At 33.6% G+C, this 21439-nt stretch overlaps 1 protein-coding gene across 2 annotated transcripts in view; it reads right to left on the bottom strand.

The window, feature by feature from the left end:
- The window catches only part of LOC114329993 (ATP-binding cassette sub-family C member 4), a 102018-nt gene that overhangs the window by 42001 nt on the left and 38578 nt on the right, over positions 1-21439 (bottom strand). For both annotated transcript variants that reach the window (XM_050655868.1, XM_050655869.1), the window contains exons 7-9: positions 18125-18453; positions 4932-5387; positions 311-514 (exon numbers count right to left, since the gene is read on the bottom strand). In XM_050655868.1, coding sequence (XP_050511825.1) covers positions 311-514; positions 4932-5387; positions 18125-18453 — 989 coding nt within the window. The remainder of the gene's footprint in view (positions 1-310; positions 515-4931; positions 5388-18124; positions 18454-21439) is intronic.

The raw sequence follows: 21439 nt of genomic DNA, 5'->3' as shown, positions 1-21439 counted from the left end.
TTAATATAGATGTCCATACTAGTCAAAAAATTTGGTTTCGGCCTGGAGGGGGTTGTGTCACCAACAGGATATTTTTTTTCCTTATTTCTCTGAACTAATACTGTGTTTGTACCCTGAGTCGTGAAATAACGACGAAAGAGTGAGGCGACTAAAAGAAAGGATTTTTCCTTTCCTGGGGAATCTGACACGATTGGAAAAACTGTTAAAATATGTTTACAAACATTCTAATACGAAACTAACAAAAAGTATGTATTCTACAAATACGATAACGAAATTAAAAATTTACTTAGATAGATAATAAAATACTCACAAAAGTAAGAGACACACTAGATATTTTTCGGGAAGTTGCCTTGTCCGAATCTAAATTACGTTGTTTAGAAAGAGTTGTTTCTTCGATAAATTCGATTTCTTCCATCTCTGTGCTACCGTCTTCTTTTCCATTCACCATATATTCTGTAAAATCTATATTACCTTCACAAAGTTCTTTAAATGTCCCTTGCGCTTTTATTTTACCCTAAAATAATTTCAGAAAAAAGTTTATTATTAAAGAGCAAAATAACAGTATGTATTAGCTATAGTCTGTTCGCTAAACTCAGACGCAACTTTCTAGATAATTTAGTCGGTAATTTTGCCAATTTTAGTAAAATTGGCAAAAAATAATTACTAAACAGTTAATAATCACTAAATAGTTAGTGATTTTGCCAATTTTTGCAAAATTGGCAAAAAACAAAAAAATTATCGACTAAAATATCTAGCCAGTTGCGTCTGAGTTTAGCGAACCGACTATATTAAGTATCGTCACAATGTTAATACTGTCTCCTAACAACAATCAAATACCTATGCCAAGAGAAAAATGCACAGACAATGCAGAGAACAACACGTACATGTATATGAAAAGAAACACGTGGGCATAAAAACTGCAGTCCGATAATTCCCCTTAACTCTATGCATAAAGTACCTGTAAGAATTGTAAATATTATTTTTTTCGTTTTCCTTCTTCTTATGCTTCGATATCTTTCAAAGACCTACACTAATACTAATATTTTGAATATTTCCATATACTTTTGTTTTATCAGAAAAAAGAAAGAGGAATCCACCAAGTGGGCCCTCGCAATTATTATACAAAAAAATTAATACTTAGTTTCAGGGGAAACCCCATATTGCCTACAAATTGAAATGGAAAACCTTCTGGGAAATAAGAAATAAATCAAAAATACAAATAATAAATTATCGCCATGGAGACGGGGACGATTTTGCCGGCTCATTAGACTTGATAGGGTGATGAACGAAGATATTCGGAGAGAAGTGAAAATTGATCTAGAGATAATAGACACAATTGAAGCCAAAAAACTAAATTGGTATGGATACCTGCAGAGAATGCCTGAAGACATATGGCCAAAAAAGAAAGAAAACCGGACTCCGCCCACCAGAAGAAAACAAGGTATACCAAGACGATCCTGGAGAGAAGATGTCGAAGATGCAGTGACCGCCAAACATTTAAAATCTGAAGATTGCTTCGACAAAAAACGATGTAAATTAGGATGCGAGAAATGGTAAGTACCAACAGTAGAAATGGACGGGATTCTGCAGAAAGGAACCAAACCACAAATATTTATTTTTTCTATTAACGGTCTCATAGGTTGTAAAATACCCCGTAGATACTTGTGTAAAAAAGAACCAAGCCACATACGATATATACCGTCCTCTATGAGCTAAAGAACCAACCATTATCGTTGCAGCATAACAGCGTTCTGTAGAAAAGATCCATGTGGGTTGGTTCCTTTATGCAAATCCACTTAAGTTATTTTGCAGAAGGGACCAAGCTACAAAAGTGGATTTTTTTAAAACAACTGTTTTCTTGAACTCACGGGACTTCCAGAACAAATTATTAAATCCCAGTAATTCCATATTAACATTTTCTTAGATTATACGCCTGATTTTGTAACTCCATAATGGAAAATAAATGTTTGTTAACTTTAAATTTACTTAAGTTGTTTTGCAGAAGGGAATCAAGCCACAAAAGTGGATTATTTTAAACAACTGTTTTCTTGAATTCACGGGACTTCCAGATTTTGAAATTGAACAAATTATTAAATGCCAGTAATTTCATATTAACATTTTTTTATATTATACGCCTGATTATGTAACTCAATAATGGAAAACAAATGTTTGTTAACTTTGAATTCACTTATTTTGTAGAAGGAAATCAAGCCACAAAAGTGAATTTTTTTTAAAACAGCAACTGTTTTCTTGAATTAAACAGTATGTGTGAAATCAAATCTAATACATTAGTGCAGTCACTGAAGGTGGATATGAGTTATTACCTCCGATTTCGTTGAACCTCCATCGATTTCCATGAAAATTGGTAAGTGGTTAGAGGATATCTCAAGGGACAAAGGTGACATGGTGCCAACTTGCGCTTTTACCCTGGGGGTGGATGCCACCCCTCCTCGTGGGTGAAAATTATTTTATTAAAAATAACCCCACAATTCGATAGAGGGACAAATTATAAGCAAAATTTGTTATACAAAGTTATTAAAATAAATCAAAACTTTTTGAGTTATTAAAGATCAAAAATTTTAATTTTTCGTGAGAAAAATGCATGTTTTTAACCGATTTTTCATAAATAACTCAAAGACTATAAGTTTACACAGAGTTAGACAAAAAATCTAATAAACTCTTTACTAGAAAAACCTTTAAATGTTAACTAAAAGTGAGTTATAGGTAATTGAATGTATATTTCTTTCGTCGAGTACCCAAATCTAAGTATTCAAGCTTAAATACCGGGAAATTTATGCATTTTATAACATAAACTTATTAAACATTTGTCAAAGTTCATAGAAATGTCTATTAAATAAGCCCTTGAACAAGTTGATAGCATTAAAATTTATGCACCAAAAATGTTTCGAAATGTATCTTTTAAAAATGTTTGCAAAAAATGTTATTGTTTTTTTGTAAGTAGCTCCGTTAATTTTTAAGATACAAGGTTCACCTAAAATCTAGTTATAAGGTGATTCTAAGAGATATTAAAAATCGCACACATCTTATGGAAAATATAATGTCACTCAAATTCAATAAAATTTATACGATTAGATTCGTTTTAATATAACGATCAATTCTTATCATTGCGCCAACTCTTAATTATGATTAATTACGGCGCAAATTGCAATTAAAGTTTATCGAAATCACATTTTTGGAGTCCATAAAATGTTAGTTTACAATCATTATTGCTCTGAGTCCTATTCATAACAGCTTAAATCCCGCTGGGCCTAAGCGGATTAGTGAAACTAATCCGCTGATTTATGGAGTACCGAAAATCTGGGTATTTTAAAATATTTTTTCTCTCTCTAACTTATGTACCTACCCATTTGATTTCAGATTTATTTATATCAATTTCTGCTCTTATTTTTGAAAATAGAGAGTTGGCGCAATGATAAGATTTGATCGTTAATTTAAAACGAATCTATTGGTATAAATTTTATTGAATTTGAGTGACATTATATTTTCCATAAGATGTGTGCGATGTCCTTTGTCTTCTAAACCTCTTACTTTTTTAAAAATAAAAGGTTAAATGGCACTGGTTATTCTGCGTTCTCGCAGCAAAATTGAAATTTTAAACGTTTCTATCTCGGTTATTTGTTATTCTACGGAAATAATAAAATGAGTAGAGTATTTTGAATTGAAAAAACTAAAATTTAGTTATATATCATTTTTTACGTATATTGAGTATTTTTGGAGTTATTATCAAAAGAAATGAAAAGTACGATAATTTTAAAAATTCTGATTTTTTTTACATTATACCTTTTTTAAAAAAAATTGCATTCTTAATCGGTCAAAATTGTTGAAATCATTAACTATGTTAACCTAAAGAAATTCTTGTGAGGATTACTACAAATTTAAATTTTTGTGGAAATGGCGTATGTTTTATTTTTCACTTTTTCCTAAAAAAAATCGAAAGGGTTCTTATATTTTCATCATAATTTTCTTAATTTTGATGCTATTAACTTCTACTGGAGCTCATTTGATAGGTATTCCAAAGGAATTTGTCAAGTGTTTAACAAGTATATTCTATAAAATGCATCGTTTTCCCGTTATGTAAGCTTGAATACTTAGATTTGAGTACTCGTCGAAAAAAATATACATTCAGTTACCCATAACTCACTTTGAAATAACATTAGTTTAGTTCTTATAGGTGACTCTACTACATATATTGACGATTTTAATGTTAAACCATGATTATTTTTAATAGAGAATTTTAAATTTTATCGTAAAGTTTTTGGCTAATATCTCAGTTTTAACAAAGTGTGGTTTGGATCCTTTCTGCAGAATCCCATCCAAATCTCATCATCATCATCACGTAGCGCTACAACCCTGAGTGGTTCTTGGCTGACTGTACAAATATTTTCCAATTTATTCGGTCTTCCATCCCCTAGGGTCAAATGGAATGTTCATTTTATCCGGAGATCTGCTTGGATGTTATCTCTACATCGCATTCTGGCGCGTCCGAGTGGCCTTTTTCCTGTAGGAATCTCCTCCCGTACCAGTTTTACAAGTCTCTCGTTATGAAGTCTGTGCACGTGGTCTGCCCATCTTGGTCGCTGTGATTTAATTTTTTTGACAATATCGCCCGTCATTATAGAATGCTTTTAATTCGATATTGGTTCTGATCCTATACTAGTTTGTGGTGATGTCGTTGTGAGGTACGAAAAGTATTATTCGTTCAAAACGTCTGAGCTTTTCTTCATTTGCTTTGGTCATGGTCCACGTTTCGCACCCATATGTTAGTAAATGTCTGACGATGGATTTACAGATTTTGATCTATAAGTAGAAATCTCTCATATCATTAAATAAATGCAACATATACATTATTAAGTAAATTTACTATCGATAATTAATAATATATTACAAAAAATACTAATGGAATTACTTACCTCATTAAGTACAACAATCATATCAGCTTTTTGTAAATACTGCAACTGATGTGTAATTAGGATTCTCGTTTTTCCTGCTAAATATTGACTTATACACTTTTCAAACAAATGGTTGCAAACGTGAGTATCAACAGCTGACAATGGATCATCTAATAGGTAAATATCGGCTTGTCTATAAACAGCCCTAGCCAGATTAACCCTTGCCTTCTGCCCTCCACTTAGTGAAACACCTCTTTCTCCAACAATGGTTCTATCTCTTCTCGGAAACTGGTCAAAATCCGGTTTTAATGCGCAAATCTCAATGATTTGGTTATATCGATTTTTATTATAAGGTTGTCCGAAGAGTATATTGTTGCGTATCGTTGATTGGAAAAGCCAAGGTTGCTGAGAACTATATGATATTTTTCCACCTACTTGAATAGACCCTTGTGTGAGTTCCATCTCTCCCAACAGAAGCTAAAAGTATAAATAGTAGAATAATAAACTATACTTCACAGAACAACTCCCTTATTTATAAAAATTACTTTGTAAAGGCACGTATCCACTCTATTGGCGCTTTGCGCTCCTTCGACTGCTCCACATAGTGGATGCATTAGCACTCCACCTCAGCGCTCCAATTAGTGGCGGTTTATACGTAGAAGAGCGCATGCCGTATAGATTGGAGCAGTTGCAGGGAGCGCGGAGCACCAACATAGTGCATACGTTAATAAATTATTCGAAACGTTAATAAATTCATTTTTTAGTAAAATTGTGGCTTATTTCCCATAGAAAATACTTAATTATAAAAATGCCACAAGGAAATAGCTCCAGAACAACATGGATACGTGCCTTTATGCATTGATAAAAAATGTAAAAACTTCTTTTTTGTAATTGGTATATTTAAATGTTTAAGAAAAGGTATGAATACAGCTTGAATACGTAAACCAATACAAATATCTTAGTTGCCGGTTCAACAGTAGCATTAATATCTGCCTTAGATGTCGTTTTCTGCATTGCTATGTGTGGTCAATACTTTTGTATGAAACGGAGGCCTAGACACTCAACACAACACTGATGAATAGTGATGAACAAGTTAGAAGCCTTTGGACTCAGGCTTTATAGAAGAATTTTGAAAATACCTTGGACAACCCACACCACCAACGAAAATGTTCTGAGGAGAATAGATACAGATCTCTCTCTGCAATTCTGACCCCCAGGAGGGAGTGTAGTGGTCGACGTGATGTCGTGTATTGTCCGTCTCCAAAGATCTCTATCTCTGGTCATTTCTTTTAACTCATGCATAGGTCTTTTGCATATTCCTGTAATTTTATCGATCGATTTGATCGATTTATCTTGTTGGGGATCTTCCTCGTGATCTTCGGCCTTCCTTTCCTTGTATAATGAGCCTTTCCATGTTTTCTGTGTTTGCTCTCATAACATGTCCAAAGTATTTTAATTGTTGGAGATGGACTTTATTGGAGAGTCGTTGGCTAACTTTTAGCTCTCTTAAAATTGAATTATTTGTTCTATAGTCGGTCCAAAGAATTCGTAGCATTCGTCTCCAGCAGAACATTTCAGTGACGTCTATCTTTCTTCTTTTCGAATTTCTCAGGGTCCAAGATTCACATCGGTAGGTCAGTATTGGGAATATTAAGCAGTTGATCAACCTCATCTTTAACGCTCTTGAAATTTGACAGTCCTTCCATATTGTGGTCATTTTTGCTGTGGCGACTTTTGCTAGATCACATCTACGTTTTATTTCTTCCTGTAGTGACCCTGTGTTTGTGATTAATGATCCCAGATATAAGTATGAGCTCACAACCTGAAACCGATCAATTGTGGATCAGATGGAAAGATACAGATACGGAACTGCTAAAAATCATTAAAGTCAAAAAAGTTAGCTACCTGTGACACATAATGAGAAACGAAAAGTACCGCCTCGCGCAACTGATCATCCAGGGTAAGATTGAAAGGAAGCGGAGTCCTGGCAGGCGCCAGATTTCATGGCTTAGAAATATCAGAGACTGGACCGCCCTTGATTTAACATCTTTGCTTAGAGCCGCATTGGACAGAGACAGATTTACCATTGTGGTCGTTAACCTCCACTAAAGGAGAAAGCACCATAAGAAGAAGAAGAATAAAAGGTATCCAAAAGGATTAGTTAACATTGAAACATTTTCGGTGTTACCAATCCAACCTCAGTAATACGTGTACATGTGTAAAAAGCCACTTATTAACTAGACTAACTAGTTACCAATTATTCATCATCATCATCATCTTGGTGCTACAGCCCTTAGAGGGCCTCGACCTTCTCAAGCTTTCTACGCCATTCTGTTCTGTCCCTTGCTTGCATTTTCCAGTTGCCGACTTCGATCTTCTCGGCATCTTGTGTTACCCCGTCCATCCACCTCAGCTTTGGTCTACCCCGTCTTCTCATTCCCACGGGTTGCGCTGTTAGAATCTCTTTTATCATGTTCGATTCAGGAGCCCGGGCTACATGTCCTGCCCACTGTAGGCGGTTTCGCTTAATTATAGTGATAATATATTTTCCACCAAACGTATGCTTGTAGATATTCCGCAGTTCAAAGTTATATCTACGCCCCATATTCCGTTCTCACGGACCGCTCCGAATATCTTACGTAGCACCTTTCTTTCAAAAATCGATAGAGCGGATTCATCTGTTTTAGTTAGTGTCCATGCCTCTGATCCATATGTGAGAACGGGGACTATCAATGTTCTATACAGCCTTATACGAGTTTTTTGAGATAGACGTTTGTTAGCTAAGTACTTTGATAGACTATGATAACACCTGTTTGCAATTATTATTCGTCTTTTTATTTCCCCTGATGTATTATTATTGGGGTTAACCGATGTCCCTAGATATATGAACTCTTTGACCGCTTCGAAGTTTTGGTCATTGATGATTAGATCTGCGTCAATATTTCCAGCTCTTGTGTTTGTGTTAGTCGCCATGAATTTGGTTTTATTTCGATTTATATGTAACCCCATTCGTTCTGCTGCTACTACTAGCTCGGTTAGGATTTCCGCAGTTCTCGCTCTGGTTCTTGTTATAATGTCCACGTCGTCTGCATATGCTAGAATTTGAACAGATCTATTGAATATTGTTCCCCTGCTATCTATATTAGCGTCTCGTACGACCTTTTCTAATGCTACATTAAAAAATTGACACGCCTGCGTATCTCCCTGCCTTAACCCCCTATGTATTTCAAATGTGGTTGACGAGTCGTTTTGAATTTTTACTGCTGATATCATCTTCGCCATTGTCACTTTTATCATACATATGAGTTTTTTTGGAAATCCTAACTTATTTATAGCGTTGTAGAGACTTGGTCTTAAGACACTGTCATATGCAGCTTTAAAATCGAAAAAAAAATGGTACATATCTATGTTAAACTCTTTCGCTTTTTCCAGGATCTGTCGTAGCGTAAAGATCTGGTTAATGGTTGAACGTCCACGCCTGAATCGTGCCTGATATTTTCCTAGAAACGTTTCGGTATAAGGCTTCAATTTCTCTTGTTACCAATTATTAGGTACATATTATTACTTACGTAAAGGCAAAGCATTTGCGGAAGTCTGTGAAAACGAAGCATTCTTGGACTCTCGTTTATATAGTAAACTGTCATTATATTTTAATGCAGAACCAACCCCTGGCGCGGTGTTTGTTGCACTTATTTACTACACTCTGCGAGAACTAGAAAAATGGGCTGAAAGCATGAACCTAAAACTTATTCATGATCCAAAACAGTCTGCGCGTCTTTCAACAGCGAAAAATGGCGCAGAGGCTATAACCCAGACAATATATTTATCAACGACAGAATTGGAGACTATGTGACGAAAATCGTTGGAAGTGCTCTCAAAAAAAAAATACAACAGAAACCAATAACTTGCATTTCTAACGCAGCAATCAGATACGAATTTGTTACTTTCAAGGGAAGGTTCAACTTTACTAAAGCAAATTGAAAAAAATTCTCTTCTGTTAAGCTTCTCAGTTAAAATCTTAGGATGATTCATATAAATTTGTACAAATCGTAAAACAAATATCACGAAAACATATACGTAGAGGTAGTCGAACCGAATACATGGCGGGCTTAATGAAAAATCTAAACCCACTCTTAAAAGATATAGGCCGCTATATGAAGACGACCATTCCTGTGAAGCTGTGAAGCACAATACAGGTTGGGAAAGAAGTACGACATGCGACATCCACCAACGGGTGGGACAAAACAGAAAACGTACCTGGAAGCTGATTCGTAATCTTGGCAACGATCCCGCTGCCCCGGTAATCAACCTAACAGAAGTTATAGGTAATGGATTTTGACAAGGGCTATGTACTTGAAAATTTCACGTTAACTTGTGTACTAAATCGGCATGACTCATAGCTCTTGTCAAAATCCAATACTTATACACCCGGGGCCTGATTCTAATTCATTTCGACAGTCGCAATTTCATTTCGACACCGCCATGACAGCAACTGGGGATATTAACCTTATCATGTTGAGACTGCTCAGAATTTGGGTTGGCGCTTCGGTTTCTTGGATTTTGTTGATAGTCTGGGAAAATTATCGAAATAATACCATTTTTGGGAAAAATTATTTACCAGCTATTTTATTGCTAAAATCGAATCTTAAGATTGCATATATTAGTAATATGGGGTATGACAAGTCCGCAGAAAGTGTGTTATTTTATTTATAAACAAATTAGCACTCCTAAATCTTCTTTTTTTTTCAATTAGTGGTCTGTAACTCCTATAATTTTTCCTTTGAGCCAAAAACACTCAAATAAAAATTCACCGTAATTTAGTTCTGCACAAAGTTATTTTTTTCCGATTTCCTTCAACAAAAATTTTACTCAGAAAATCCGAGTTTTCCCAAAAAATCTGCCATTTTCAATTAAAATTTTAGGGAAGTACCTAATTATTTATCAATAATTAAATATTTGAAGACATGAAAGATTTATTATAGTAGATTATACAGAGGGGCTAAATTATGGAATAAATTCATTTCTTTAAAACGGACGATTTTGGAGCAAAATCCCGAAAGAGGTCGATTTTTATTTTTAAATTACAATTTTTTGGCATATATTTCATACTAGTGACGTCATCCATCTGAGCGTGATGACGTAATCGATAATTTTGTTAATGGGAATAGGGGTCGTGTGGTAGGTCATTTGAAAGGGCGTTTAATTCTCTATTCAGTAATATAAACATTAATATCATTAGGTATTTATACAGGGTTGCCAAAAAAATTTTTGAATTAAATTAATTGGCGCAAAAAGAAGAATGTATGTAATTTATTTAACTCAAAATACATTGTACTGCTGTCAGAAAATAGAAAAAAAGGTTTATTTCACAAATAAACATTTCTTTTCGCTTAAATTAAATCACAAACAGCCTCCCTCCTACCTATTGGCAGTTTGAACTTTTAATTTAAGCTAAAAGCAATGTTTATTTGCAAAATAAACATTTTTTTCTATTTTCTGACAGCAATAGAATGTATTTTGAGTTAAATAAATTACATGCATTCTTCTTCTTGCGTCAATTAATTTAATTCAAAATTTTTCTTGGCCTCCCTGTATAAATATTGATATTAATGTTTATAATACTGAATAGAGAATTGAACGCCTTTGTAAATGAGCTACAACACGAACCCATATTCCTATTTAAAAAAATAATTACGTCATCACGCTCGGATGGATGACGTCACTAGTTTGAAATATATGCCAAGAAATTTAATTTAAAAATAAAAATCGACCTGTTTCGGTATTTTTCTCTAAAATCGTCCATTTTAGAGAAAATGAATTTATTCCATAATTTAGCCCCTCTCTGTATATCAGGAGACCGGCGACAATCTAACCAATAGTTTAGCAATAATTAAAATGTTAATTAAAAAATTTCGGTCGAAATAATAACCAGAAAGATTATGATACACCAGAATAACTATGATTTTCATATAAAAAAGCACTATACCTATTCAACGTACCTTACAGGATTGAAATTGGACCATTTGAGCGGTCTCAGGAATGTTATAAAGAAACAATTTTTTGGCTTATAAACAAATAGAACCACTCAGAAAATATTAGATTAAATTAAATTAAGTTAACGCTGTTCAAAAGAGCACGGCTTCTGTGTCCTTTTCGAAGAAAAACAAATTGAATTGCGAGGAGTGATTCCAGGTATAACCGGTCAAATTTGACCGGCATTTGCGACAGAGTTATAAACAACAGGATTTTAATCTTTGAACCATTAGATACCTTTTAATTCCGGTCCTCTTTGTACATACAAATTTTCATATCTTCAAGACACTCATAACAAAAAAGATTTATGTCACTGTCACCAAATTATTTAATTATTGATAAATAATTACTTCCCTCAAATTTTAGTTGAAAATTAAAGATTTTGTTTGGAAAACCCGAATTTTCCGAAGAAAATTTCCGTCGAAGGAAATTGGAATAAATTATCAATGTGCAGAATTAAATTACTGTCAATTTTTATGTGAGTGTTTTGGTTTAAAGTTAAAATTTTCGGAGTTATAGAGCAATAATAAAAAAAAAAGATTTCGGAGCGCTAATTTGTTTATAAACAAAATAGCACACTTTCTGTGGACTTTGCACAGCTATATTACTAATATAGGAAATCTTAAGATTTGATTTCAGCATGTCCAGCAATAAAATAGCTGGTAATTAATTTTCCTTGTTTTTTACTAATTTTCCCAGATTATTACCTAACATCTTTCATTGAGTTGATGATTCATGTTGTGGACATTCTCAATTATTATATTTCTAATTTAATACTATTCTATCTAATTCCTCAAAACAAGCAAATTTCAATTAAACCCAGCTATATTATAATACCTTTTGATTTAGTTTTCCTTGCAAGAAATAAACAAAACACATCTAAACGAAACCTAACCTCGCTTTTGGCCATTCATTCATCTCCGTGTCAAATAATTTCGACAGTCGCCATATTGAAAGCGACTTGTTTTTGGTCGAAATTTGATTTAGAATCAGGGCCCCGATCAGAGAGCCCATCGTCTCCTGACAAACGGTAAGACGACATCAAGGAAGAACAAGGTGAGAGTTCAACGAAATGTCGACAAAGATGTCTTAGGTACCTCTTTTTGTCTAGACGAGATGAGAGAATGGATCCACCAAATGAAAAATAATAAAGCGGTTGGCCTGAATGATATACGAACAGAACAAATAAAGAACTTTGGACTAAAAAATCCCCAAAAACTAAAGGAAAGCTAGACAAAATTGACCACTGTCAGGATGTTGTCGTCAATACCGCGTTGGACACCGGTTTCTGCTTAGGGAAAGCAGCAATACATTTTTTTTACAATTCTCTCATTTTTAGCTTGGCACTAATACTCCAGGGAAATAAGGCAAAAATATACCATGTTCGGGACACTTGAGCAGACAGGTTGCAAATGGGTTTTTTGGGTACTATATACCTAATACATTATAAATACAAAAATGCCCGTCACAGTTCGGACGAAAACTTTAGTTATTAACAAATAAGGGTCAAAAATTGCAGCTTTTTCGTTTAAATCGCTACAGGTAAAAATAGGGTAATTAAATATCGTATTTATAGTATTCTTCTTTTAGCAGATGAGCCAAGGTTTAAAATGGCAGTATTTGAATTTTAGTCCGATCATTTGTTGCTTCTAAAATTGCAAAATACACTAAAATTTCGAAAATAAAAAATTTGCTATAACTTTTGCGAAAATGACCTTAAGACTTTTATATTGCATGAAAAGTTGAGTCAAAGAGCCCATACAATGCATTAAAAATTTTAAGACGATTCGTCAATTTGTTTAAATTTTATTCAATTTGTTTTTACCAAAGAGCTTTTTCTTCGCATTGTTATTGTTCAGAAAATAATAATGATATAGCAATTCTGTGGAAACTATATGAAAGAAAAATAGTTATTTTTCCAAAGTATTAAAAAAAATCATTTAAAAGTCACTTTTATCACTCCGAAAACATTTTACTAAAGTAGAGTCATTTTAGGCTTGTAAACAATTTGAATAACTTTGTTAATATTGACTGTAGGCTGAAACTATAATGGGATTTGAAAAGCTGGTAATTTTACACGAATTATCGGGTATAATATCACAAGAGAGTGAGAATAAATTGAAAATAATGCGACAGTTTTTCGAAAATTAGTTGTCTGGCAATAGTCTGCCCAATGACAACAAATTTGAGTAAAAATGAAGCACTGTTTTCTTATTTATTCTTACTGTCGTGTGATATTCGTAAGATTATTTTTTAATACGTATATTATGGATATTTTCTTAAATGTGACAGTTGTCAAAACTAGGAAACTGGTTGTCATTAAACAGAAATAATCTACTTAAAAAAATTATATCGGTAATTTTCTACAGTAGATAATTCTCAGTATAATTTTAATCTGATTGGACAGAATTAAACACGTGATCAAATATCTTACTATACGATTGGAAGTTAAAATCATCAAAACATAATAAAAAAAAACTTTTCGCCTAAGTTAATTACGGTCAAAGTTAGCCACTTTTTTATTTAATTGACGGTTACTTTGTTTATAACAATTAAGCAACCAAGCTAGCACCATTTTGAAGTTAAAGGTATATAGTTTATGTCTAAATGTTTGAGTAAACTTTGAACTTCAACAGAGTCGTTAATAAGGCTTTAAAAATGACGTCCTAACGAAATCGATCCTTGGTCGGTGGAGGGGAATTATTAAAATACATGCACTCAAAAAATAAAACTGATTCTTCAAACATATGCTACGATTAATATCTCCGGAGCTTGTTGATGGATTTTGATCATATTTTTTTTAATTTATATGTACTCGTATTCTTATAGAGTACGTTATGTACACATATTACCTAACATTACAAAATGTTAGGAGGAACCCCCCTTATCAATCAGGGATATGAAAAATAGATTACGACCGATTCTAAGACCTACCGAATATACATATATAATTTCATAAAAATCTATCAAGCCGTCTGGGAGGAGTATAGCAACTAACACTATGACAGGAGAATTTTATAGATATAAATATATAGATGGCTATTAAAAAATACGGGTTGGTGAGAGAAGGGTTGTGTATATTAAAGATTGTTTGTACAAAATTAAGGGTTGTGTGTATTTTTTCATGCTACATCATATAAAATTAAGGTAGATCATTTTGTCCAAAAAAATTTAAAAAAATGACAGGGGGGCAACCCCCCTTGTAAGTTTCTCAGTCCTATAGGATATACTTGTAGAATTTCATAAAAATGGGTCAAGCCGTTTCGGAGTAGTGTGGTAACTAACACTGTTACAGGAGAATTTTATGTACTTATGTAACTGTGAACTAGAAAATAAAAGTGGCTAACTTTGACCGTAATTAACCTAGGCGAAAAGTTTTTTTTGGAAATTCGTGTAAAAATACCAGCTTTTGAAATCCCAAAGTTGATTTACTCTACAATAAATATTAAGAAAGTTATTCAAATTGTTTATAAGCCTAAAATGACTCTACTTTAGTAAAATATTTTCGGAGTGATAAAAATGACTTTTTAATGATTTTTTTAAACACTTTGAAAACATAACTATTCTTCTTTCATGTGCACTAAAGAACTGCTATATCATTATTATTTTCTGAACAATAACATTGCGAAAAAAAGCTCTTTGGTATAAACAAATTGAATAAAATTTAATCTAATTGACGAATCGTCTTAAAATTTTTTGTGCATTATACGGACAGTTTGACTCCACTTTTCATGCAATATGAAAGTCTTAAACACGTGTTGAGCTGCCCCCCCCCCCCCACTTACAAAAATTAAAAAACAAATAGTCTTGATTTATGAGCTATTTATGAGCTCTCATATTCCGCAAACTAAAAATTTTGAGCTCGTTCCACTGAGCAGGAATTTAATACCCTAGTGGGGGGGGCTGAGTCAGCCCCCCCCCACTACTTAAAAATAGGAATATTGAATCGGTTTTTGCGGCAGAATTACGAGCTATTTATGAGCTCTTGAAATTATATAGTTTCGATTTTTGAGCTCATCCCCTTCACCCCCAAACAACCCTTTAATTGATTTAACTTAAGAGAAAGATGCTGAGAAAACTTAAAATATATCGTATTGCGGATATAATTCCTATAGCTTATATACTCTAAGAATAAACTATTAAATCAAGGGCATTTCGATTATTGAGCTGCAACCCCTTCGCAAGAAAACCACCCTATCTTCCCGGCTTAAGAGAAAGTTGTATTTAAAATGCGTTAAACTAATTATTTGGCGACTGCATATCATTTAATAATTTATAAGCTTCCAAATTACGCGCATTTAGATCAGTAAATTGCAATTTATTTTGTATAGTGCAGTCACTGAAGGTAAAAATCAACGATTACCTTCAAGTTCGGTGAACCTTCATCGATTTTCACGAAAATTGGTCAGTGGTTAGAGGATACGTCAAGAAACAAAAGTGACATGGTACCACCTTGCGCCTTTACCCTGAGGGTGGATACCGCCCCTTCTCGGGGGTGAAAATTATTTTATAAAAAATAACTGCACAAATCAATAAAAGAACAAATTAAAAGCAAAATTTATTATATAAAGTTAATAAAATAAGTCAATACTTTTTAAGTTATTAAAGATCAAAGATTTTAATTATTTGTAAAAAAAATGCATGTTTTGAAGAGGTTTTTTGTAAATCACTGAAAAACTGTAAGTTTTTACAAAAAAGTTAATAGTAGTTTAATTCGCATAGCTTATATTCTAAGAATAAACTCTTAAACCTTTCGATTACATAGCTACAACCCCTTCGCAAGAAAACGACCCCATTTTCCCGGCTTAAGAGAGAGTTGTTCTTAAAATAATTTAAATTAATTATTTGTCGACTATATATTGTTTAATAATTTATGAGCTCGCAAAATATACGCATCTCAATTATTGAATTGCCATTTTCTTTCTATAGTGCAGTCACTGAAGGTAAAAATCAACTATTACCTTCGATTTCGGTAAATCTCCATTTATTTTCACGAATTGACAATAACAACTTGGGGTTTTAGCCTGGGGTATATGTCACCCCTTCTCGGGAGTGAAAATTACTTTATTAAAAATAACCCCACAAATCGAGAGAGGGACAAATTGTAAGCAAAATTTGTTATATAATGTGATTAAAATAAATCAATACTTTTTGAGTTATTAAAGATCAAATATTTTAATTTTTGTAAAGAAAATGCATGCTTTAGAGCGATTTTTCATAAATGACTCAAAAACTGTAAGTTTTTACAAAAAAGTTTTCATCACTAAAATTGAAGCTAATAAAGAATATAATAAATTGCTTACTTGAAAAACCTTTAATGTTAATTTAAATTAAGTTATTGGTAATTAAATGTATATTTTTTTCCGCGACTGTTCAAATCTAAGGGTTCAAGCTTAAATAACGGGAAAAAGATGCATTTTATAACACTTAGGTACTAAATACTTGTCAAAGTACTTTGAAATACCCATCAAAAATAAGATCCAGAAAAAGTTGATAGTATCAAAATCCGCTCACCAATTTTCGTGAAAATGAATGGAGATTTACCGAAATCGAAGGTCATAGTTGATTTTTACCTTCAGTGACTGCACTATAGAAAGAAAATGGCAATTCAATAATTGAGATGCGTATATTTTGCGAGCTCATAAATTATTAAACAATATATAGTCGACAAATAATTAATTTAAATTATTTTAAGTACAACCCTCTCTTAAGCCGGGAATAAGGGATGGTTTTCTTGCGAAGGGGTTGTAGTTCAATAATCGAAAGGCGCGTGATTTTAGAGTTTATTCTTAGAATATAAGCTATACGAATTAAACTACTATTAACTTTTTTGTAAAAACTTACAGTTTTTCAGTGATTTACAAAAAACCTCTTCAAAACATGCATTTTTTTTCACAAATAATTAAAATCTTTGATCTTTAATAACTTAAAAAGTATTGACTTATTTTATTAACTTTGTATAATAAATTTTGCTTTTAATTTGTTTTTTTATTGATTTGTGCAGTTATTTTTTATAAAATAATTTTCACCCCCGAGAAGGGGCGGTATCCACCCTCAGGGTAAAGGCGCAAGGTGGTACCATGTCACCTTTGTTTCTTGACGTATCCTCTAACCACTGACCAATTTTCGTGAAAATCGATGAAGGTTCACCGAAATTGAAGGTAATCGTTGATTTTTACCTTCAGTGACTGCACTATACAAAATAAATTGCAATTTACTGATCTAAATGCGCGTAATTTGGAAGCTTATAAATTATTAAATGATATGTAGTCGCCAAATAATTAGTTTAACGCATTTTAAGTACAACTTTCTCTTAAGCCGGGAAGATAGGGTGGTTTTCTTGCGAAGGGGTTGTAGCTCAATAATCGAAATGCCCTTGATTTAATAGTTTATTCCTAGAGTATATAAGCTATAGGAATTATATCCGCAATGCGATATATTTTAAGTTTTCTCAGCATCTTTCTCTTAAGTTAAATCAATTAAAGGGTTGTTTGGGGGTGAAGGGGATGAGCTCAAAAATCGAAACTATATAATTTCAAGAGCTCATAAATAGCTCGTAATTCTGCCGCAAAAACCGATTCAATATTCCTATTTTTAAGTAGTGGGGGGGCTGACTCAGCCCCCCCCCCCCCCCACTAGGGTATTAAATTCCTGCTCAGTGGAACGAGTTCAAAATTTTTAGTTTGCGGAATATGAGAGCTCATAAATAGCTCATAAATCAGGGCTATTTGTTTTTTAATTTTTGCAAGTGGGGGGGCCAGCTCAACACGGGTAAGTCTTAAGGTCATTTTCGCAAAAACTATAGCAAATTTTTTTATTTTCGAAAGTTTAGTCTTATTTTGCAATTGCCGAAGCAACAAATGATCGGACCAAAATTCAAAAACTGCCATTTTAAACCTTGGCTCATCTACTACAACAAGGATATTATAAATAAGATATTGAATAACCCTATTTTTACCTGTAGCGGTTTAAACGAAAAAACTTCCATTTTTGACCCTTATTTGTTAATAACTAAAATTCTCGTCCGAATTGTGACGGGCATGTTTGTATTTATAATGTATTAGATATATAGTACCCAAAAAACCCATTTTCAACCTGGCTGCTCAAGTTTCCCGACAAAAACCTTATTTCTCTGGACTATAAGCCATTTAAAACGATTTAATATAATATGTAAAACTTACTTGCAGTAAAGAACTTTTTCCAGCACCAACCGGGCCAATAATTACGCATAACGATCCATTTGGAACTTTAAGGTTAAGATTTTGGAAATTTGTGGCACCTGTTGTCCAAGAAGCATTAATGTTGGAAAGTATTACGTCTGAATTTGGCTTTTCATAATTAATTTGGACCTTTTTTTCTTCCAATAGCAGAAACTCCTGAAGCCTGTTTATGGATATCAAGGCTTCTGCTCCTAGTCTTATCGCTGCAGGATACCACGTGGCGACTGCTACTTGAAGGATATTGTAGGCTTTAGTTAGAGAATAGACCTTCTCAGCAGTGATACTATATCCTAAAAAGAGATTTAGATATTCCAATCTGATCCATCTACGTTTATTCTGAAAACTATATTTGAATAAAATATTTGCCGATAACATAGTACTCATAAACATCAATATAGAAGACCTAATCTACATACATGCTAAGGGAGCTTAAACCAGAATCTAAGAAAATCGATTTAAAAATGAATTTAAATAAAGCAAAGTGACGACAAATCAAAATATCAAATCGACTTAGATTGAGTGAGATCAAAAGTGTTAAAGAGTATATATACCTAGGTCACACGATCAAATTAGGCAGACGGATTCAAACGGCAGAGATAACTAGAAGAATCCGAATGACTTGGGCAGCAATAAGAAGACTCAGTATTGTGTATAAAAACAAAAAGTTACCAATAAATCTAAAGAAAATGGTATTCAACGAATACATTCTACCAGTTATGACCTTTGGAGATAAGGAAAATTACAGAGTTATCAGCCAATAGATTAAGAGTAACACAGAGGGGCATCAAACGAGCTATGTTAGGAGTATCTCTGAGAGTACCGCGTAAAAATAGCCCCGTCGAAAATGCTCCGACAAAATAGCCCCGGCATAATATCCCGCACACAAAACAGCTCCGACAAAATAGTCCCGACAAAAAAGCCCCCTTCAGAATTCATTATGAAATAATGCCTTAAAAATACGTTTTTTCGGAAATGGCAATTATCCTCTATTCAGATGTTTATCTTAACTACACTAAATAAAAATGGTCTTTCTTTTCAGAGAACTCGAACCATGTGTGTTCTGTTAGGAAAAACCAGGAAAAAAATTTCTGGTTTTTCCTCGTGATTTACTATGGAATCACTAACACGAGAATTTTACTGTTACCATTGTGTGTGGTTGTCTTTTTAAAGACGGATCACATGCTATGAGTTTTTTGTGACCGATATTCTTAAGTTTAAGTTGATTTCATGTAATCGAATGAACTATCTTTCAATAAAGTCATCCCAGGAACGCAACTCATAAATATTGGCAATATCATTTTAAAGTCTTCTACTTTAAAATGTATAATATATTATGTCTGCATTGCCGATAGGAATGAGTCAGATTAAATTAAATTATTAGAATAATTTTTTTACTAAGCAACAATATTTTTGTTTAATTTATTAATATTTTGTATTTTGACAACGACGTCGGAAGTGGAAGTCAAAACGTTAATAAAATCATTTTTTAAAGCTAAACTATGGCTTATTCCCCAATTAGAATACCTAGTGATTTAAAATAAATGGTACTCCGTTACAAGGTAAAACTTTTTATTGGGGGTGTTTTCGCCAGGGCTGTTTTAGCCGGGGCTGTCTTGACCGGGGCTATTTTGTGTGAGATCTATTTTGTCGGGGCTATTTTGTTTACGGGCTATTTTGTCGAGGCTATTTTGTATACGGGCTATTTTGACGGGGCTTTTTCGACGGGGCTTTTTTGACGGGGCTGTTTTGACCGGGCCTTTTTGACGGGTCACACGCTGAGAGAACATAATACGAAATCAAGCCGGCCGAAACAGGACGAAGATGGAAGATGTAATTGGAAGAATTCCGAAAATGAAATGGAACTGAGTAGCACACGTAGCACGCCAAAACTACGAAAGGTGGGCGAGAAACATTGTACATTGGAGGCCACGATAGCACTGTCGTAGTCGAGGAAGACCATAATAACGATGGCTAGACGACATCAAAGCAAAAGTTTGAAGAAACTGTCACCAAATGGCACAAAACAAAGAAGAGTAGAGAACTCATGGAGAGGCCTTTGTCCAGGAGTGGAATCAAACAGGCTGAAGAAGATTTAAATGAAAGTTTTCAATATGGAATAATTATGAGGTAGTAATCCAATTGGCAAAAATACATGGAAGAGTTGCAAAAGTAGTTAATTTAAGGGCACACTTCAAAATCTGTATCTTCTTCAATATTAGTCTCCTAAATTGTTTAAATTATCTCACCATCTTTTTCTTGGTCTGCCAATACTTCTTCGTCCATTTGGTGACTTATCTCGTGCTATTCGTACTATCCTATCCTCTGCCAATCTACTAATGTGTTCGTTCCACTCGTATTTCCGTTTTACTACCCATCCATTTATGTCTTCTACATTGCATGCTCTTCTTATGTTTCCGCTTCTCTCCCTATCCAACAGACTTTTCCCTGATATTCGTCGAAGTATTTTCATCTCGGTCGTTTCTAGTAGTCGTCTCGTTCTAGATGTGTCAGGTCTTGTATCCACCGTGTATGTCACTATAAGTCTAATTGCTGCTTTATAGATTACTGATTTTGTGTCTTGTCTTAGGTGTTTGTTCTTCTAGATTACGTCATTAAGAGATCCCACCGCTTTGCTTGCTTTTAAGCTTTGTTGTCGTACTTCTTCTTCAACATCTCTGGTACTAGTTATATCTATTCCCATATATCTAATCTGCTGTATTATTTTCCCATCAGTTTCGATTTTACATCGTATTGGGTATTTAGATCTTGTCATACATTTGGTTTTTTCTGCTGATATTATCATATTGTATTTCTTGGCTGTTGTATTGAAGATGTATCTTTGGGGATCGTCTTCTGTCTCTGCGATTAATGCGGCGTCGCGTCGTCTGCATAACATAATATTTGGATTTCTTTCTTCCCAATTCTATAGCCATGACCTTTAAATACTGCTTGTATTATTTCGTCCATTATTAGGTATATTAAAGAGCAGTGTGCAAAATGAGTGGAAATATTGCCAAGCAAAGAAATAATATTGGAAAAAGGGACCTATCATCCTTTCATATACAAAATAATAAATCAATAAATACAAAACACGGAAAAAACAATTCATGTCTTTAAAAATGGAGATGGGTGGGACAGGTTGAAAGAATGAAAGACTGAAACAATGAACGTGGATAAAAAATTGCTTGAGAAAAGACCACGGGTAGACAAGTAAAGGCGGGGCTCAAATATAATAATGCAAATATAAATATAAATATATATAAATGAATATGACAG

The sequence above is a fragment of the Diabrotica virgifera genome, chromosome 7, assembly GCF_917563875.1.
Source record: "Diabrotica virgifera virgifera chromosome 7, PGI_DIABVI_V3a".
Classification (NCBI taxonomy): Eukaryota; Metazoa; Arthropoda; class Insecta; order Coleoptera; family Chrysomelidae; genus Diabrotica; species Diabrotica virgifera.
Note: the sequence above shows the minus strand (reverse complement) of the source record. Positions and strands in the feature narration are given on the sequence as shown.